The following is a 22,156-nucleotide window of genomic DNA, read 5'->3' as shown; positions in this document are numbered from 1 at the left end:
AGTGCTGGGATTACAAGTGTGAGCCACCATGCCCCGCCTTTTCATTTCATAGAGCCACTAGTACTCCACTATACAGACACACCATAATTTATTGAGCTAGCTCCTATTGATGGCCACTTGAGTTGCTTCTTATAGTTTGCTATTACAGGTGGGATAGATTCCCAGAGGTGAAACTGTTGGGTTAAATGTATATGCATTTAGGCCAGGTGCAGTGACTCATGCCTATAATCCCAGCACTTTGGGAGGCCAAGGTGGGAGGATGGCTTGACTCCAGGAGTTTGAGACCAGCTTGGGCCACACAGTGAGATCCCATTGCTAAAAAAACAAAACAAAACAAAACAAACAAACAAACAAAAAAAATTCGCTGGGCATGGTGGCACACACCTGTGGTCCCAGTTACTTGGGAGACTGAGACAAGAGGATCCTTTGGGTCAAGGAGATCAAGGCTGCAGTGAGCCATGATCACCCCATTGCACTGTGGCCTGGGCAATGAAGTGAGACCCTGTCCCAAAAAAAACAAAATGGTATATGCATTCCCCCATAAGCAATGTATAAAGAGAAATAAAGTAGGTGCTTTGACTGCAGAGAGCTAGTTGAGCCTCAGCTCTGCAATTCACTATGATGGTGACCCTGGGCAAGCTACTTTCCTTCTCCAAGCCTCAGGTTCCTCATCTATAAAATGGGGACAACAACCAGACCCATCTCATAGGGCTGTTATGCAGATTATGGGACTTAATACCTTTTTTTTCCTCCTGCCTCAGCTTCCCGAGTAGCTGGGACTACAGGTGCCCACCACCATGCCCGGCTAATTTTTGTATTTTTAGTAGAGACGAGGTTTCACCATATTGGCCAGGCTGGTCTTGAACTCCTGACCTTGTGATTCACCCACCTTGGTCTCCCAAAGTGCTGGGATTACAGGCGTGAACCACTGCGCCTGGCCGGGACTTAATATCTATAAAGCACCTAAACAGTCTGTCCAAGGTCATCATCTGTTGAAGGTTTACCACTGCTGTTCCCAATTCCCAGCCCAGCTGTTTTCTGGGACGCAACAAGGACAGCAGCATCTGCACTACAGCCCGGCGAGTCCAGGACGGGGCTGGAGCGCTGCTGGCAGGAGCTGGCAGAGTGGCTGCCCAGAGTTCTTGCAAGGTGAGTGAGCTGTCTGGGTCTGGCCAGGCTTGCAGGATAGAGCTAATCAGTGTCTCAGAGCTAATCTTGCTCAGGAAAGCTGACTCATACAAAAGAAACTTAGGAGAGGCGGGCGAGGGAACCAGACGGCCAAGAGGTTAATTCACGGGAGGAATGAGACTGCCAGGGGAGCCAGACACAGCCACCAGCCTCTCCCCACCAATGAGGGCCTCACACTCGCCGAAGGTAAGCTGTGTGCATGGACACGTCAAGGACCAGCAGTGTATGATTTGACATCTAACCTGAGAACCTAAAGCCCTCATCCATCCTGGGTGTCTCCTCACCATCTCCACCGCCTCCCGGGGCCACGCCACCCCTGCCTCTCACCGCAAGTGCTGCCACAGGCTCCGGGCTCTACCCCCGCCCTACAGTCTAGTCTCAACACGGAGCCTGTTAAATCCCACGTGGGATCACCTCCCTCCTCTGCTCAACACCCTCTGGTGGCCCCTCCTGCCCTCAGAGTCAGAGTCAAAGCCCAAGTCCTTCCAGTGGCCCCCAAGGCCACCATGATCTCTGACCATGTCAGTTTCTGCCCCTCTCCCGGGCTCATCTCATCGCCTCTCTCTTGGCCTCCTTGGTTCTCAGGCCAGCCTGGCATGCTCCCAATGCTCCCACCCCAGGATCTCCGCACAAGCTGTTCCTTGGCCTCTTCTGCCCCTGGCCTCCACCCCATAGACCCAGAGGGCTCACCTCTCCCCTCTCACCGCCTTCAAGCACCTGCTCAGGTAACCTCTCAACGAGGCTTCCTCTGAGCACCTTACTAAAAATTGCACCCCTACCCCCTCACCTAATTCCCTCCATTCCTCTTCACCCCCTCACCCCACTCTGGTTTTCTCCATAGCATGGATCATTGTCTAACATACAATTGGGTTGACTTAATTGTTTTGTAAATTCTCTTTTTTGGAAACATAAGCACCACAAAGGTGAGGATTTTTTTTCTCTTTTTTTTTTTTTTTTTTTTTTTTGAGACGAAATCTCAGCTCTGTGGCACAGGCTAGAGTGCAGCGGCGCGATCTCAGCTCGCTGCAACTTCCACCTCCCGGGTTCAAGCGATTCTCCTGCTTCATCCTTCCAAATAGCTGGAATTACAGGTGCCTGCCACCAAGCCTGGCTAATTTTTATATTTTTAGTAGAGATGGGGTTTCACCATGTTAGCCAGTCTGGTCTCGAACTCCTGACCTGAAGTGATCCAACCACCTCAGCCTCCAAAAGTGGTAGGATTATAGGCGTGAGCCACTGTGCCTAGCCAAGGCAAGGATTTTTATCCCTTCTATTTGCTGACACCTCCCTAGTGGCCTGCAGAGAGCCTGATACCACCTCTCCGGGCCATCTGAACCCATCAGGGCTCATCTGTCAGCTGGGACATCTCTTCTTTTTGCCCAGGTAGCATCCACTCCCCTTTCTTCTGCTAACTGTATCACTGTTTTAGTTTTGGGGTGACCCAGGCCTGGATAATCAGTGCATTTCATCCCCCAGATAACACAACTGGCTCAGGGACTGACATGTGATCCAAGCCAGGCCAATAAGATGGGATTCTGAAACTTCTGTGGGAATGCTTGGAGAAAGTAGCTCTTTCCATGCCCTGGGACCACTAGCAATAAAGCTAGCAGAAGCTGAGGACAGCTTGTGAAGCTCGAGAATGCACCCAACCAAGGGCAAGGTCTTTTTTTTTCTCTTTTCTTTTTTTTTTTTTTTTTGGAGACGGAGTCTCGCCCTGTCGCCCAGGCTGGAGTGCAGTGGCGTGATCTTGGCCCACTGCAATCTCCACCTCCTGGGTTCAAACAATTCTCCTGCCTCAGCCTCCCAAGTAGCTGGGACTACAGGTGCGCACCACAACACCCAGCTAATTTTTGTATTTTTAGTAGAGACGGGGTTTCACCATGTTGGCCAGGCTGGTCTTGAACTCCTGACTGCAGATGATCCACCCACCTTGGCCTCCCAAAGTGTTGGGATTACAAGTGTGATGAGCCACCATGCCCGGCCCAAGGGCAAGGTCTTAATGACACTGTTTGGGTTCCTGGATCCAGCTGCACCTGAAGCCAAACTACCCCTGGACTTTTCAGCATAAGCCAATAAAGACCCACTTTTTCAAGGTTAGTTAGCTTTCTTGTCACTTGTTTTAGCTAGCGCACTCAGGCCTCCGGTCTCTTGGACAGGACTGGGATGCACAGAAATGAATGAGTCTCTCAGATTGATAGTCTGCTTTCTGACACATTATATCTTTCGATGGGTTACAGATAAGATTTGCTGGGTTGGGAGCCCATTAGTCCCTGTAAGACAGTGAATGTCTCTGTTCTGATCTTCCACGTGTTCAGCTCTCAGAAGGCGCCCCTATTTCCTAGTTCTGGTGGGGTGCCTTGCTGTGGGGCACATCATATACAGCTTAGAGGGCTGCATGGTTTGAGCAAACTGCTAATGGCACGATGTTCTGGCCTAACCAACCACTGCCAAGCAGCACAGGGGCCTCCTGCTCCTCCAGGTTATTCTCTTCAGTCAAAACCTTTCTACCTGGCTCCAAAAGGTCTCTCTACCTGTGAGGTGGTGTGTGGGACTAGGGGCAGCCACAGTGATGCAGAAAGGTATCCAGGTGGGAGAGGACTGTGGCTAGGATTAAAATTTTAACAGTGAGGCTGGGCACAGTGGCTCATGCCTGTCATCCCAGCACTTAGGGAGGCCGAGGCGGGCAGATCACTTGAGGTCAGGAGTTTGAGACCAGCCTAGCCAACATGGTGAAATCCCATCTCTACTAAAAATACAAAAACTAGCTAGGCATGGTGGTGCGTGCCTGTAATCCCAGCTACTGGTGAGGCTGAGGGAGGAGAATCACTTGAATCCCGGAGGCAGAGGTTGCAGTGAGCCAACATCACGCCACTGTACTCTAGCCTGAGTGACAGAGACTTTATCTCCAAAAAAAAAAAAAAAAAATTTTAACAGTGAAGAAAGAAAAAAATAGACATGCTGGGGAGAGCTTTAGGAGGCTGAACCGAAGAATCTGGTGACTGGACATGGGCATGTGGGGGAAGATGCTCAGATTCCCAGCTCAGGCAACTGGGTACATGGTGGTGCCATTCCTGGAGACAGAAACTCAGTGGGAAAAGAGAAAGGGCTGGGAACAGATGCCAAGTTCAGTTTCAGGTGCCTGTGAGACGGCAAGGGACCCATGCTACTTAGTGCCCCCAGCCTGCCCTGCTTCACTCATTCACTTTACTAGTCTATCACAAGATTAGGAAAAACAGGCCAGGCATGGTGGCTCATGCCTGTAATTCCAGCACTTCGGGAGGCTAAGGCAGGAGGATCACTTGAGGCTAGGAGTTTGAGAGCAGCCTGGGCAACACTGCGAGACTCTGTCTCTACCAAAAAAAAAAAAAAAACTTAGCTGGGCACGGTGGCATGAGCCTGTAGCCCCAGCTACTCAGGAGGCTGAGGCAGGAAGATGGCTTGAGCCCAGGGGTTTGAGGCTGCAGTGAGCCATGACTGCGCCACTGCCCTCCAGTCTGGATAACAGAGCAAGACCCTGACTCAAAAAAAAAAGAAGAAAAAATAAAATTTTAGAAATTTTAGAATGTTTCAAAAATAGCGCCCTTATTAATGGGCGTGGGGGGGAATGGTTTGATCTCTCCCATGACTTACTTAATAACTTAAACCACAGCAGAACCTAATTTACAGTAACTCTACCACCCAATTCTTGACAAAACGAACACATTTCCTAGATCTAAGATGCATATGACAGGTACTTACCAAATGTATCAAGTATGTCGGTGATAAGGACAAATTTGCTTGGGTAGAACTGAATAACACTGGTGTCTGAAAGAAGCTTTGAACACTAAAAAAAGAGAAAAAAAGAGAAAATTCACTCTGGCATGTCTGGTATGGGTAGGACACTCCAGATCTGAAAAATTAATGGTTTCTATAAACAAGTTGAGATACTTACTATGTGCCAAGGCCTGTGTGAGGCACTGAGCATACAATGACAAGCTAAACCACTGTGCTTTTGACAGAGAGAGCCGGACTCTGCTTACAACAGAACCTCTTTTTTTTTTTTGTAGAGATGGGGTCTCGCTATGTTGCCCAGGTTGGCCTTAAACTCCCAACCTCAAGTGATCCTCCCACCTCAGCCTCCCAAAGTGCTGGAATTACAGGCGTGAGCCACCGCACCCCGCCCATAACACAGTCTCTTAAGAAAATACACTATCACCTTCTTCAGGAAAGCCTTATCCAAAAGACTCCTGCTTGTATACTGAACCAGGAAGCACTCAAAATCACTGAGAGAAGTGAATGACATCTCTCTCATCACAGTCCTCATCTGTGGCCCCATCTTTGTTCAATTGCTTTGCAGACTGGCTTCTTCTGTTGATTTCAGGGTGATCAGCATCCTTAAACATTCTTTTCTAAGAAATGACCCCATAAGTAAATCCCCAAGGCTTCATAAACTCACACTGATTATTTATACTCAGTCCCAAATTCCCCCCTAAAAGGAACATAAGCTTCAATGAATACATGTTACTCTGGAAATATGACCTTCAATGCTGAAAACATTTCAGCTTTGCGGGGAATTGCTGAATTCTACATTCTCATTCATGCCAAAGGGTCACAGCCATGTTCAGGACTATTTAATTTTTTTAAATTTTATTATTATTTTATTAGAGATAAGGTCTTGCTCTGTCGCTCGGGCTGGAGTGCATTGGTGTAATCATAGCTTACTGCAGCAATGAACTCCTGGGCTCAAGCAATCCTCCTGCCTCAGCCTCCCGAGTAGCTGGGACTACAGGTATGTACCACCATGGTTGGCTAATTTTTTTTCTTTAATTTTATGTAGAGGCAGGTTCTCACTATGTTGCTCAGGCTGGTCTTGAACTCCTGACCTCAAGCAATCCTCCCACCTCAGCCTCCCAAAGTGCTGGAAATACAGGTATGAGCCACTGCACCCGGCCAACATGTTCAGAACTCTTTTTTTGAGTACTCGTCTGCTATTTAGTGTTCAGGACTCTTAATGGAAGACCGCAGTCACACAATGTGGCCCCAAACACCTTCGATTATCTTTTATCATCAGAAACAGAAAAGCTCTTTCTACTTTGAAGAACTAAATTTAATGCCATGCCCTGAAGACTTTACAAATTCAAAAGTCAGCATAAGGAATTAAATAACTGCCACACTTCATCACCCCAATGGTTGACCCTCAGAAAAATGTCATTTAAAAATTAAAAAAAAGATGTTCAGACATTTAGAAAGGATAATTTAATATGCAATTCCAATATGCAGAGAATGGTGAGAACGTTCACCATGTCAAGAGATAGGTTGACATGTGTTTTCAGTTTGGTGTTGTTACCCAACATCTAAATTGTTAGAGTCACCAAGTTTCTCCATAGCATTACAGGCCTAAAAGTAAACAACGTGTCTGATTTGCGAAACATCCTCTTACAGCCCAGATGTTATTTGCGGGGGGGGCGGGGGGAGCGGGAATGTAAGCTGTAAAAACAATAGTGCTGACACCAAACGTGGCAACTGGATGTATGTGGAATTCCATTTCCTGACACCTCGCTCTGCGATTTTCATATGCCCTTTGTGAGAGTTCCAACTTAAACAACTGCCCCCATGAGATTTCAAGGCTGGAAAAAGCTAACAACTCCAAATCTCGGAGACTGTTTACAATACACAGTTCTCGGTTCCTAGGGATGTGACATCTCTGAGTTCTACCCAGAGCTGGGCTTGCACAGTCTCTCAGAGATGAGTTACTGCCCACTGGTGAGGTGAGAGAGAGAGAATTTAAACAGAGGATTTCAAATTAAACACAGCTGGGGCTTCCCAAACATCTGTGCATTGATTTTCTCCCAAGCTGGTTTCATAAAACATATATTTTATAAAGGACAACAGGAATAAGATTTTGTTTTTAATCCAAAGTTAAAGCTATAATGATCTTATAAATTGAAGTTACTTTTTAAATTACTGTTTTGAAGATGCCACAGTTTTTAAAGCTTTGGTGCCGCTTCCTAAACTTGTCTGATAAGAATCAGGTAACCCAGGTATGTGTTAACAATACAAATCCCAGCTGGGCATGGTGGCTCATGCCTGTAGTCCCAGCACTTTGGGAGGCTGAGGCAGGAAGATCGCCTGGGCCCAGGAGTTTAAGACCAGCTTGGGCAATGTAGTGAGACCCCAGTTTCTACAAAAAATACAAAAATTATCCAGGCATGGTGGTGTGTGCCTGTAGCCCTAACTACTCAGGAGGCTGAGGTGGGAGAATCACTTGAGCGAGGGAAGCAGAGGTTGCAGTGAGCCGAGACCGCCCCACTGCACTCCAGTCTGGAAGACAGAGCAAGAATCTGTCTCAGAAAAAAGGTTAAAAAAATTTGAATAGCCACAACAAATGCATACATTCAAAGATGACCTGAGTAGGAAGGAAAGAAGTAGACCATTACTATCCAGAATACATCTTAAAAATTGCAAAACTCAGTACGAAAAACACAGATAACAAAATGGAAAAATGGGCAAAAGAAATCAGCAAAGGGCATTTTACAGAAAAGGAAACCCCAATGGCCTATAAATATGTGAAAAGATGCTCATTTTTATTAGTAATCGAGGAACTGCAAATTAAAACCACAAGAAAATATGACTGGAAAAATTAAAATAGAAAATCTGCTCATACCAAATGGTGGTAGAATGTTGAATAGCACAGACTCTCACACGCCCACATACTACTACAAGCGTATGCTGGCACAGCTACTATGGAAAATAACTTAGCATTATCTGGAAAAGCTGAAGAGGCACAGAGCAGTTCTACTCTTAGGTATAGGCTCTTATCTAGAGAAAAGCTTTACATGGGCACCAGCAGACGTGACCAAGCGTGCTCACAGCGACATTGTCCATGTAGTGAAAAAAGAACAGAGCCAGATACTCATCAACAGATGGCAAAATTTATGCATCAGAAAATGATTTCATACTCAATGCAATCCCTGTCAGAATCCCAGAAGGTTTTTTTTATTTTGTAAAAATTGACAAACTGATCCTAAAATTCATACAGAAATGCAAAGGGCCCAGAACAGTGAAAATAATTTAAAAAAAGAAGAAGAGGAAAAAAGTTAAAAGACTTATACGACCCAGGCCAGGCGTGGTGGCTCATGCCTTAATCCCAGCACTTTGCGGGGGGCAAGGTGGGTGGATCACCTGAGGTCAGGAGTTTGAATTGAGACCAGCCTGGCCAACATGGTGAAACCCCATCTCTACTAAAAATACAAAAATCAGCCGGGCATGGTGGCAGATGCCCGTAATCCAAGCTACTCGGGAGGCTGAGGTGGGAGAATCGCTTGAATCTGGGAGGTGAAGGTTTCAGTGAGCCGAGCCAAGATGATGCCACTGCACTCCAGCCTGGACAACAGAGCAAGACTCTGTCTCAATAAATAAATAAATACATACATACATACATTAAGACTTATATTACCCAGTTTCAAACTTGCTATAATGCCATAGTAATCAAAACAATGTGGAACTGGCCAGGCGCAGTGGCTCATGCCTTTAATCCCAGCACTTTGGGAGGCCGAGGTGGGTGGATCACTCGAGGTCAGGAGTTCGAGACCACCCTGGCCAACATGGTGAAACCCCACCTCTACTAAAAATACAAAAATTAGCTAGGTGTGGTGGTGCACACCTATAATCCCAGCTACTGGGGAGGCTGAGGTATGAAAATCGCTTGAACCTGAGAGGCAGAGGTTGCAGTGAGCAGAGATCACGCCACTGCACTCCAGCCTTGGTGACAGAGCAAGACTGTGTCTCAAAAAAAAAAAAAAGACAATGTGGAACTGGCATAAGGATTGACTTATGGATCAACAGAATGACAGTAAGAGTCCAGAAATAAACTCTTACATTTATGGTCGATTGATTTTTGTTTTTTTGTTTTTTAAGTAGTCTGAATTTGCCACCAGTGGTCAATTAATTTTTTTTTTTTTTTTTTTGAGACGGAGTTTCACTCTTGTTGCCCAGGCTGGAGTGCAATGGCACGATCTTGGCTCACCGCAACCTCCGCCTCCTGGGTTCAAGTGATTCTCCTGCCTCAACCTTGAGTATCAAGTAGCTGGGATTTCAGGCATGCACCACCACACACAGCTAATTCTGTATTTTTAGTAGAGACAGGGTTTCTCCATGTTGGTCAGGCTGGTCTTGAACTCCCGACCTCAGCTGATCCGCCCACCTCGGCCTCCCAAAGTGCTGGGATTACAGGCATGAGCCACCACGCCCAGCCTTGGTCAATTGATTTTTAACAAAAGTGCCAAGATCTCAGTAGAGAAAAACATAGTTAACATGGTTTGGCTCTGTGTTCCCACCCAAATCTCATGTCGAATTGTAATCCCCAGTGTTGGAGGAAAGGCCTGGTGGGAGGTAACTGAACCATGAGGGCAGACTTCCCCCTTGCTGTTCCTGTCAGACAGTTCTCATGAGATCTGGTTGTCTGAAAACCTGTGTCACCTCCCTGTTCTCTCTCTCTCTCTCTCTCTCTCTCTCCTGCTCTGCTATGGAAAGATGTACCTGCTTCCCCTTTGCCTTCTGCCACGATTTTAAGTTTCCTGAGGCCTCCGCAGCCATGCTTCCTATACAGCCTGCAGAACTGTGAGTCAATTAAACCTCTTTTCTTCATAAATTACCCAGTCTCAGGTAGTTCTTTATAGCAATGCAAGAATGGACTAATACAATAGTCTTTTCAACAAACGTTGCTGAGACAACTGTAGCTCCACATGCAAAAAAATTATTTAGATCCTTACCTTATAGGATATATAAAAAGTAATTCAAAATGAACCATTGACCTAAATGTAAGTGCTAAAATTATAACACTTCTAGAAGAAAACAAAAAAATCTTCATGACCTTGAGCTAGGCAAACAGTTCTTAGATACAACTACAAAAGCATAAGCTAAAATGAGAAAATTGAGAATGGAGCTGAAAGTAAAAACTTCTGACTGGGCACGGTGGCTCACGCCTGTAATCCTGGCACTTTGGGAGGCCGGGGCAGGTGGATCACTTGAGGTCAGGAGTTCGAGACCAGCCTGGCCAACATGGCAAAACCCCATCTCTACTAAAAATACAAAAACTAGCTGGGCGTGATAGCAGGCTCCTGTAATCCCAGCTACTCAGGAGGCTGAGGTACGAGAATCGCTGGAACCCAGGAAGCGGAGGTTGCAGTGAGCTGAGATCATGCCACTGCACTCCAGCCTGGGCAATGAGAGCGAAACTCTGTCTCAAATAAATAAATAAATAAATAAATATACACATACATACTTCCACACTTCAAAGACACAATTATGAAAACAAAAAGACAAGCCACAGACTAGGAGATCCTATACTTGACAAAGAAATAGTGTCAAAAATATATAAAGAATTGTTACAACTGGCCAGGTGCATTGGCTCATGCCTGTAATCCTAGCACTTTGGGAGGCCAAGATGAAAGGATCGCTTGAGCACAGGAGTTTGAGACTAGCCTGCATGACAAAGTAAAACCCTCCGTTTCTACAAAAAATTTAAAAATTAGCCGGGTGTGGCAGCATATGTCTATACTCCTAGCTACTGGGGAGGCTGAGGTGGGAGGATCACTTGAACCCAGGAGGTCAAGGCTATATTGAGCTGTGATGGCACCACTGCACTCCATCTGGAGTCATAGAGCAAGACCTTGTCTCCCAAGGAAAAAAAAAAAATTGTTACAACTCAACCAAATAGCACAATTTTTAAATGGGCAGGCCTTGAATAGACATTTCACTATAGATACACAAATGGCCAATAAGCGTGTACAAAGATGCTCAACATCACTGTTAGGGATATACAAATTAAAACCACAATGAGGTACCACTTCAAACCCACTAGGATAGTAGGAGGGTTATAACAAAACTGATAGGCCAGGTGTGATGGCTCAGACCTGTAATCCCAGCACTTTGGGAGGCTGAGATGGGAAGATCACTTGAAGCCAGGAGTTCAAGACCAGACTGAGCAACACAGCATGGCCCTGTCTCTACAAAAAAAAATTTTTAAATAAACTGGGCGTGGTTGTGGCCAATTGTAGTCCCAGCTACTCAGGAGGCTGAGGCGGGAGGATCACTTGAGGCCAGAGTTTGAGGCTGGAGTGAGCTATGATTATACCACTGCACTCCAGCCTGGGTGACAGAGACCCTGTCTCAAAAAAAAAAAAAAGAAAACAGAAGAAAAGATGGACAATACCGAGTGTCAGAGAAGATGTGGAGGAATTAGAACCCTCAGGTAAATGGTGCAGCCATTTGGAATATAGTTTGGCAGTTTCTCATCAAGTTAATCCGAACTTACCATATGACCCAGCAATTCCATTCCTAAAATTTTACCTAAGAGTAATAAAAATGTAAGTCCACGCAAATAATTGTACGCAAATGTGCAGAGCAGCATTATTCATAACAGCCAGAGAGTGGGAACAACCCAAATGCCCATCGACTTGTTAAGATAACCACACATTAGAATACGATTCAGCAGTAAAAAGGAACAAACTACCCACATGTAATATGATGTGGATGAACCTCAAACATATTATGCTAAAGAAAATAATCCAATTAAAAAATGGACAAAAGAGCTGAAGAGACATTTCTCAAAAGATGATACACAAATTAGCCAACAAGTATGTGAAAATATGCTCAGCATCACTCATCATCAGGGGAATCATCAAATGAAAACCACATGAAAATGACTACTATCAAAAAGACAAAAATAGGCTGGGCATGGTGGTATGTGCCTATAGTCCCAGCTACTTGGGAGGCTGAGGTGGGAGGATCACTCGAGTCTGGGACTTCTAGGCTGTAATGCAGAATGATCATGCCTGTGACTAGTCACTGCACCCCAGCCTGGGCAACCTCATCTCTTAATAAAAAAAAAAAAAAAAGAAAGAAAAAAATGCTAATAAGAATACAGAGAAAAGGAAACTCTTTTTTTTTGAGACAGAGTTTTGCTCTTGTCGCCCATGTTGGAGTGCAATGGTGCAATCTTGGCTCACTGCAACCTCCACCTCCTGGGTTCAAGCGATTCTCCTGCCTCAGCTTCCCAAGTAGCTGAGATTACAGACACCTGCCACCATGCCCAGCTAATTTTTGTATTTTCAGTAGAGATGGGGTTTCACCATGTTGGCCAGGCTGGTCTCGAACTCCTGACCTCAGGTGATCCACCTGCCTCAGCCTCCCAAAGTGCTGGGATTACAGGCGTGAGCCACCACACCCAGCCAAAAAGGGAACTCTTACACACTGTGGGTGGAAATGCAAATTAGTGTAACAATTCTAGAAAACAGTATGGAAATTTCTCAAAAAACTAAAAATAGAGCTACCATATGATGTAGCAATCCCACAACTAGGTTATCATCTAAAGAAAAGAAAATCAGTATATCAAAGAAATACCAGCAGTACCATGTTTACTGCAGCACTATTCACAATAGCTAAGATATGAAATCAATCTAAATGTACATAAATGGATGAATGGATAAAGAAAACAGGGTACACACACAGGAATATTATTTGGCCATAAAAAAATGAAACTCTGTAATTCACAGCAACACGAATGACCCTGGAAGCCATCATGTTAAGTGAAATAGGCACAGAAAGATACATACTGCATGTCCTCACTCACATGTGGGAGCTATGAAAGTTGAGCTCATAGAAGTGGAGAGTAGAACAGCGACGACTAGAGGCTGGGAAGGGTAGGGGCAAGGGGAGAACAAAGAGGTTGGTTAACAGGTACAAAATTACAGCTACATATGAGGAATAATTTCTAGTGTTCAATAGCACCTAGGGTGACTATAGTTCAAAATTTATTGTGTACTTTCTTTTCTTTCTGTTTTCTTTTCTTTTTTTTTTCTTTTGAGACAATCTCACTCTGTCACCCAGGCTGGAGTGCTGTAGTGCGATCTTGGCTCACTGCAACCTCCACCTCCCATGTTCACGCAATTCTCATGCCTCAGCCTCCCAAGTAACTGGGATTACAGGGGTGTGCCACCAGGCCCAGCTTATTGTGTATTTTTAAATAGCTAGAGGAGAAGATTTTGAATGTTCCCAACACAAAGAAATCAGAGACGTGTGAGGTGATGAATATGCTAATTACTTGGATTTGATCATTACACACGGGATACATGTATCAAAATATCACTCTGTACCCCATAAATATGTAGAATTATTATGTATCAATTAAAAAGGCACATTACACTATGTGAGAGAAGCCAGATCCAAAAGATTATCTATTGAATAATCCCATATATATGAAATATCCAGGAAAGGCAGATTTATAGAGGCAGAAAACAGACTTGTGGTTTTCTGGGGTTGGGTATGGCAGTGGGGTTTGATTACAAACAGGCTTGGGGGAATCTGGGGAGGTATAAAAATGTTTTAAAACCAGATTGCGTGTTAGTTGCACAACTCTATAAATTTAGTAAAAAAAAATCAATGAATTACACACTTATAATGGGTGGACTTTATGATATGTAAAATATGCCTTAGTAAAGCAGCCACTGGGTACCCCCCCAACACACACAAAAAAACTTTACCGTATAGCAAATTAGCCTGGCTAATTTTTGTATTTTTAGTAGAGACGGGTTTCACCATGTTGGCCAGGCTGGTCTCAAACTCCTGGACTCAAGTGATCCACCCGCCTCAGCCTCCCAACATGCTGGGATTACAGATGTGAGCCACTGTGCCCAGCCTTAACTATGTCTTTTGGATAAAGAAGGCAGTCCTTAATGTATTGTTGAGTCGTTACTATTAGCCAGATGTGGAGTTGATGAAACACACTTATGATTATTTTGTTTGTGAAGACATGAATCAAATCTCCCCCAGATGTAAACCTCTTAGAAGACACAGTTCTAAACTACAATAATCTATGGAGAGATGCTGCCAATGCAAATATTGTGAAGAAGTACTTGTTAGTTCAGATAGTTTCTCACTCGAGACACTCAGCAAGCAACCCTCTCCACGGGCTTCCAGGATGAGAGGCCTGGCCTTCGGGACTATTTACTCTGTAAACTAACAACAGTGATTGAAGAGAAACGGGCGTGGGTTTGCCTCCCATCATGAAACACCAAAGAAATCACCCCTACTATACAAGGAGTCATCTTAAAAGACTTCAAGTGTCCAGTGTGAACACTCCCGGACTCTCCTGTCTTTCAAAAGAACAGGTGAGAAAACAAATGTCACATTATCATAACATGGAATGAGAATGGGATCTGTCCTTTTGAACTAAAATGGCAGTTCAGAAATCCTTTGTTGACTCTGCTCTGAAAATGATAATTTAATGAATTATTCCTTTCCAAATATGCTTCTGAGCACATTTTGCTGAGACAGCAGGATCTTTAGGACCAAGAAATATAAGCTGTTTTCCACATAGTACTTGTTCTTGTGGTTCAAGAATTGTCACTGGCTTAACAAATTCATCAACAAAGAAGATTCAATGTATGTACCTCTCCCAATGCTGTAAACTTCTTCTCCTTGTCACATAAGCATGCATAATATGTCTGAAATATTCATTTATTAGGGACACACGTCATTAATCCCAAAGACACCAAGCGAATGCGGTCAAGGAATCCCGAAAGAAAGTTGCTCAATCTTTAGTGTGTACAAATCATAAATGTGTCAGGGGTTGCACCATGGTTAATGTAATGAACAACACATGGGGTATCATCAGTTCTGTAACCTAGGGTGAAGAGTGCTTCCTGGAGTTGTGCAGTGCACAACCTGTGCAGCTGCACGTGGTAACCCTGGGATTAGCCGTCTCATAAAAACACAGATTCATAATCATGGCTTTTCACAGGAAGTATATGAAAAAGAAAGGGATGAAAAAACAAGAGTAAGATCCTGCAGGTAGGCCCCTGAAAACTCTAAGTCTCACAGTGGAATTTTACATAGGAAATTCTGGGTGGGGGCGGGGGGATCACTAGAGCTAACCTGGATGACTATTTTTAGAGCCTTCACTTTCTGGTCTGAGGCCCAGGCATCCTTCAGCGATTGGTTGAGCTCCTCTATGCGGTTCACGTAATCCTGCTGAGTCAAGTTCAACAGCTCCTTTTGGGAACCCTGTGGGGAGAAGGCAGAAGGTGAAGGCATAGCAGGAAAAACATTGCTCGACTACACCCTTATAAAGAATACTAGGTATTGGCTGAGTTTTGGTCTCTAAATTTTCCTCATATCCCCGCCAGGATTGACAGCTTTGCCTTGCAATTTGCAATCAAAGAGGTTCTTTTGAGTTTTCTGACAAAGATGGACAGAGTGCTGTGGGTTGAAAGGCTGGCCTTGGAAGCAAGTCAGACCTAAGCCACCTCCCAGCTTGGACACCAAGTAGCTGTGTGACCCTGGGTAAGCTATTTTCCTCTCACAGCCTCATCTGTGAATTGAGGTAACAAGACTTACCTCATTCAACCAACTGTGGGCCCCCTGTGTGCAGGACATGGGACTAGATGATCGAGATACAAAGACATTTTTGCTCAAGATTCCCAAGCAATAAGACATGACAGCGTATTTCAGCACTAATGGAGCTTAAGATTCTGAAGACAGACGGATATTAACTCAAACTGAGATAAATGCTCAGGAGAAAACACAATTCTATGGGGACACAGATACTGGATCTGAGGTGCCCATTGAAAAAAGCGCAACTGTTTCACGGGCTACTAAGGAAGAAAAATATGCTGATCACTGACAGGAACCAACTGAGGAACATATACCCCAATTTCAGAGATATTCAAATGTGAGAGAAATGGTACATCTCAGACTGGAAAAAATATGGTAACAAAGAAATGGACTGTAAACTGTGATGGGGGGATCAGGAATGGCTTCCTGGAGGAGTGATACTTGAGACAAACTCTCAGGGGAGTACAGGTACTGCAGAGTGTGGGGGTGTTAATTAGACCAAGGAGAGAGTAATCAGGACAGAAAGACAACCATAGCAAAAACCCTCGGCAGCTGAGCAAGGGATCGTCATGGGGATGAAATGACCATGTAGGTAATGACTTGGCACGGTCCCTGACGCACAGTAAATGCTCCTTAACCCTGGGCTATTGTTAAGAGGCTCTTCACACAACTCACAGGAGTGAAGGTCATGCGAACACACATGATGAGACCTGGAACCAAAGGTTTATATGTATATTTCCTACAATTCAAAGTGAAAAACGCTTTATTAAAGAAATAAGAGTAGGCTGGGCATGGTGGCTCACATCTGTAATCCCAGCATATTGGGAGGCTGAGGCGGGTGGATCACTTGAGGTCAGGAGTTTGAGACCAGCCTGGTCAACATCGTGAAACCCTCTCACCTAAAAATACAAAAATTAGCTGGGCACGGTGGCGTGTGCCTGTAATCCCAGTTACTCGGGAGGCTGAGGCAGGAGAATTGCTTTAACCTAGGAGGCAGAGGTTGCAGTGAGCTGAGATCGCACCACTGCACTCCAGCCTCGGTGACAGAGCGATCTCAACCTCCATCTCTTGGGTTCAAGCAATTCTCCTACTTCAGCCTCCTGAGTAGCTGGGATTACAGGCATCCGCCACTATGCCCAGCTAATTTTTGTATTTAGTAGAGACGGGGTTTCACCATGTTGGCCAGGCTGGTCTCAAACTCCTGACCTCAGGAGATCCACCTGCCTCGGTCTCCTAAAGTGCTGGGATTATAGGCATGAGCCACCGCGCCTGGCAAAGATTTTTTTTTTCAAGAAATTCTGTATTTGTTGGTTACATTTACCACTGTTTAAGTGTTGGCAAAAGACTCACTTTTTTTTCAAAGTACATGTAGGCCAATTAAAAGATTCCTGTGGGCCATATCCAGCCAGCCTGAGCAGCGTCTGTTGCAAAGCAAGGTCTTTGTGCTCCATAAGGCTGCTTCTCAGGGAGGTGACTGCAGTTGGGTTTTTTTTTTTAGACAAAGTCTTGCTCTTTCGCCCAGGCTGGAGTGCAGTGGCATGATCTTGGCTCAATGCAACCTCCGCCTCCCAGGTTTAAGCAATTCTCCTGCCTCAGCCTCCCGAGTAGCTGGGATTACAGACACCCACCATCACGCCTGGCTAATTTTTGTATTTTTAGTAGAGTCAGGGTTTCACTATGTTGGCCAGGCTGGTCTCGAACTCCTGACCTCAGGTGATCCTCCCGCCTTGGCCTCCCAAAGTGCTGGGATTACAGGCGTGAGCCACCGCACCTGGCCTTGCAGTTGGTTTTTACCATTAGGCACTGTTGCTAGGCGACCCAGCCTTGCTCAGGCATCACAATGAGAAAAGAGGCCTCTAGAAAAGCAGCCCCAGTCAGGCTTCCATGAGCTCGGCCAACTGCACACTGGCACCCTTCCCTGGATGGAGTCATTGCCTCGAGAGGACCAAGCACAATGCACAGCCCAGGAATTAATCAAAGAGCAGCCACCGAGGTTGATCTCACTTGGCAGGAGGAAGGAAAAGCTCTCCCACTCCCTGCACTCCACAAATGACTTGCTCACCTCCTCAAAGTCATCCAGCTCCTCCAGCCGGGTCCGAACCTTCTCTGACATTGCCAGTGTGGCAGTCCCAGCTTTGCCTAAACAGAATGAATTTACGTCACCCAGGTGGCTTTTCTCGTGCACCAATACCCCCAGTGGAGGCATCTTTCACTCTACACTTCATCATGAATAAAGACACAAGGGAATGATTCCATTATAGAAAACTATCCCAGATTTTCAAAGCGACTTCCTTATGTAACCAGAATTCCATCGAAACATTTCCCACTTAGAAGCTGCCCCTGGGAGCCCAGTGGGCCAGCCTCAAAGAGGTTAACCGCTGCATTTGAGATTTACAAACTTTGCTCTGTATCATCTGTTTATTCCTAAAGAAAGGCAGTCCAGATAAGGATGCCAAAAATCCGTCATTTAATTGTTTTCTATGAACAAAAGGCCCTCTTAGGCTCTTACTCACAGCGTAGAATTGTGCTCTTCTGCTAACAAAACAACCATCTCACTGTCTACCCAGGGTGGAAACACTAGGGCTTCAAAGCCCTCTCTTCGAGCAAACAGGACTAGCTGTGCCTCCTTCCAGCATCTGTCAGCACAATTTCGCCATCAGCAGGGACTGGTGGAGGGATGAAGGAAGGGCCCCCAGGCCACAGGCCAGCCACAAGGCAGGGCGCTGCATCTAGCTGACTGCTGCCCTCTGCGGCCGTCTATTTCAGAATCCTTCCCCCATCTTTAGGGGGCCTCTGTTCTAGCACTTTTTTTTTTTTTTTTTTTGAGATGGGGTCTTACTCTGTCGTCCAGGCTGGAGTGCGGTGGCGCGATCTTGGCTCACTGTAACCTCCATCTCAAAAAAAAAAAAAAAAAGAAAAAAGAAAGAAATGTGGACTTAGGGTCGAGCTGCAGAACTCTTTTTGTAAGCCTGACAAATGTTTTAGGTTTTAAGAGTCACAAAGTGTCTGCTCCAACTACTCAACTCTACTGTTGTAGCACAAGGGCAGGCATAGATAATACATAAACAAATTGATAGGGCTCTGTTCCTATAAAACTGTACTTAAAAAACAGGCAGTGGACCAGACTTGGCCTGCAGCATGCAGTTTACCAACCCCTGATCTGGGGATACCCCTAGTAGTGGAATGCTGGATCAAAGGGTTGGCTCATTGTGTTAATCCCTTTGAGCTGCTATAACAAAATGCTACAAAGTGGGCGGCTTATAAATAAGAGCAATGTATTTCTCGCAGTCCTAAAGGCTGGGAAGTCCAAGATCAAGGTCCCAGCAGATTAGGTCCCAGTGCCTGATGACGGCGTGCTTTCCGGTTGGGTTCATAGATGATGCCCTCCTGCTGTGTTTTCACTTGGTGGAAGGGGTGAGGGGAGTGCCCTTGGACCTCTTTTATAGGGCACTAATCCCATTCATGAGGGTTCCACCCTCATGACCTAATCACCTCTGAAAAGGGCCCATCTCCTAATATCATCATCTTGGGGTTAGGATTTCAACATATGAATCAGGGCAGGGGAGTGGGGTTAGGCACAAACAACCAGACCACAGCACCTGTCTTCAAATAAAATAAAAAATGCAAAAGTGTTCTACAAGGTGGTTGTGCCATTTTACATTCCCACCAGCAGCATATGAGAGCTCCTATTGCTCTATATTCATACCAAGTCTCATGTTGAAATGTGATCCCCAGTGTTGGAGGTGGGGCCTGGTGGGAGGTGTCTGGGTTGTAGGGGAGGATCCACCATGAACGGCTTGGTGCCATCCTTGCAGTAATGAGTGCGTTCTTATTCTTAGTTCCCATGAGAACTGGCTGTTGAAAAAAGCCTGGCATTTTCTCCCTCTCTCTCCTCCCTTCTCTTGCCATGCAATCTCTGCACACAACTGCTCTCATTTGCTTTCACCATGAGTGGAAGCAGCCTGAGGCCCTCACCAACAGCAGATGCTGCACCATGCTTCTTATATAGCCTGTGGAACCATAAGTCAAGTAAACCTCTCTTCCTTATAAATTAGCCAGCTTCTGGTATTCCTTTATAGTACCACTAAACAAACTAAGACACTTGGTATCATCACTCTATTTGATCTTTACAAACTGGTGGGTATATGCTGGTATGATTTACCTTTTATGGTCTGGGATCAAAATTCTGTCCATAACAAGCTGGGCGTGGTAGCTCACACCTGTAATCCCAGCACTTTGGGAGGCCAAGGCAGGCGGACCACTTGAGGTCAAGAGTTTGAGACAAGCCTGGCCAACATGGTGAAACCCTGTCTCTATTAAAAATACAAAAATTAGCTGGGCCTGGTGGTACACACCTATAGTCCCAGTAACTCAGAAGGCTGAGGTGGGAGAATTGCTTGAACCCAGGAGGCAGAGGTTGCACTGCACCATGGGTGACAGAGCAAAATGCCATCTCAAAAAAAAAAAAAAAAAACTCTATGCATAACAAAGCTGTTCCCACTCTCTTGATTTCTAACGTGCTGTCTCATCCAGCAGAGCCATGGGGAGAGTGGCAGCTGCCATATCAGAGACCTGCAATGAACTATGATTGTGCTCATCTGCACCCAGCAGCACATGATCCATCAGTTGCTCCAGAATCACCTTGGAGCATCAAAATAGGAATTCTGGGGTCCCATCCTGCAAGATTAATTGAGCAAGTGGGGGCCAGGCATCTATATTCATGCAAAAGTTCCTCAGGAAATCCTGCTACACGGCAGTTTGAGACACCCTGGTCCAGAGCTTCTGACTGTGTATCTTAGGAGAGGAAGGTGAGAACTGCATTCAGGGACCAGTGACGTATAAGACTAAGCATGTGACCCCCTCACCAACATACCTTTTTGTACAAGGGAAAAGACTTAAGGCAAGGGAAAGGCTCTCTAAAACCCAGTTGGTGAGGGAGGCACAATGAGGGGGAGACTACTTCCTCTGTAATTCTTAAACAGTAAGCTTACGTTTTACTCCTAGTAACCTCTTTGGTTTTTTTTTTTGGTTTTTTTTTTTTTTTTGAGACAGAGTCTCGCTCTGTCACCCAGAATGGAATGCAATGGCATGATCTTGGCTCACAGCAACCTCCGCCTCCCAGGTTCAAGCGATTCTCCTGCCTCAGCCTCCTGAGTAGCTGGGATTACAGGCATCTGTCACCATGCCTGGCTAATTTTTTTTTTTTTTTTTTTTAGTAGAGATGGAGTTTCACATTGTTGGCCAGGCTGGTCTCGAACTCCTGACCTCAAGTGATCTGCCCGCCTTGGCCTCCCAAACTGCTGGGATTACGGGTGTGAGCCACTGCACCAGGCCATATATATATATTTTTTAATACGGAATTTCACTCTTGTTGCCCAGGCTGGAGTGCAATCTTGGCTCACTGCAACTTCCGCCTCCCAGGTTCAAGCGATTCTCCTGCCTCAGCCTCCTATGTAACTGGGATTATAGGCATGTACCATCACGCCCAGCAAAATTTTGTATTTTTAGTAGAAATGGGGTTTCACCATGTTGGCCAGGCTGGTCTCAAACTCCTGACCTCAGGCGATCTGCCTGTCTTGGCTTCCCAAAGTGCTGGGATTACACAGGTGAGCCACCGTGCTAGGCCGTATTTTTTTTTTTTTTTAAGACGGAATTTCATTCCTGTCACCCAGGCTGCAGTGCAATGATGCAATCTTGGCTCACTGAAACCTCCGCCTCTCAGGTTCAAGTGATTCTCCTGCTTCAGCCTCCTGAGTAGCTGGGATTACGGGCGTGCGCCACCACGCCCAGCAAATTTTTATACTTTTAGTAGAGACGAGATTTCACCATGTTGGCCAGGCTAGTACCAAACTCCTGACCTCAGATGATCCACCCACCTTGGCCTCCCAAAGTGCTGGTATTTGGTATTTTTTTAATTCATGCTCTAAATATGTATTTTATTTCTACGTCTATCCACAATCTAAGACATAGCAGCTCCAACTGAATCAAACATCAGAATCATATCACATAAAACTTTTTTCCTTTGTAAAATTATATTAAAAGTAATGCCAGAATTTTCCCATCAAAACAACAAACTCATCTTACCTTTTTCAGATCCCATAAACAGATTCTGCAGAGACATAAAATTCATTAATATTTTAAAAATTGAAGGCAGTATGTTCACTGTTTTCCAACAGAGCCATTTACATACCCAAGAGAAAGAAATATATATTCAAAGAAGAAAAATACAGTCACTAGAAACCACCGGAGATTCAAATTTCTACTCAAGTCAGGGTTCTCAAAGTCAGCAGACAAATACTAAAATTTTTGATATGCCAGCGGGGTCACATAATAGAACTATTTTTAACCTACTCTGAATCAAGGTTTTTCACCCTCTACACTACTGCCATTTGAGGCCAGATAACTTTTTGTGGGAGATTAATTCTGCGCACTGTTGGATGTTTAGCCGCATCTCTGGCCTCCACCCAATAAATGTCAGTACCACCCCCAGAACTGTGACAGTCAAAAATGTCTCTAGATATTGCCAAATGACAACCCAGGGGTAAAAATTACTCCTGGTTGAGAATCACTGCTCTAAGTTAACTCTGTACAGTTA

The 22,156-nt window shown here is 45.2% G+C and overlaps 1 protein-coding gene across 9 annotated transcripts in view; it reads right to left on the bottom strand.

Moving 5' to 3' along the window:
• Positions 1-22,156, bottom strand: part of VPS35L (VPS35 endosomal protein sorting factor like) — a 150,176-nt gene that overhangs the window by 108,912 nt on the left and 19,108 nt on the right. For all 9 annotated transcript variants that reach the window (XR_010152569.1, XR_008539754.1, XR_008539756.1 and 6 more), the window contains exons 5-8: positions 21,646-21,670; positions 17,624-17,700; positions 15,103-15,231; positions 4,927-5,011 (exon numbers count right to left, since the gene is read on the bottom strand). Coding sequence is in view for 5 of the 9 variants with exons in the window: in XM_016929579.4 (XP_016785068.2) it covers positions 4,927-5,011; positions 15,103-15,231; positions 17,624-17,700; positions 21,646-21,670 (316 nt within the window). In the remaining 4 variants the exon portion in view is untranslated. The remainder of the gene's footprint in view (positions 1-4,926; positions 5,012-15,102; positions 15,232-17,623; positions 17,701-21,645; positions 21,671-22,156) is intronic.

Source organism: Pan troglodytes, chromosome 18, assembly GCF_028858775.2.
Source record: "Pan troglodytes isolate AG18354 chromosome 18, NHGRI_mPanTro3-v2.0_pri, whole genome shotgun sequence".
Classification (NCBI taxonomy): domain Eukaryota; kingdom Metazoa; phylum Chordata; class Mammalia; order Primates; family Hominidae; genus Pan; species Pan troglodytes.
The sequence above is the reverse complement of the archived record's forward strand: the minus strand, read 5'-3'. Positions and strand labels throughout refer to the sequence as shown.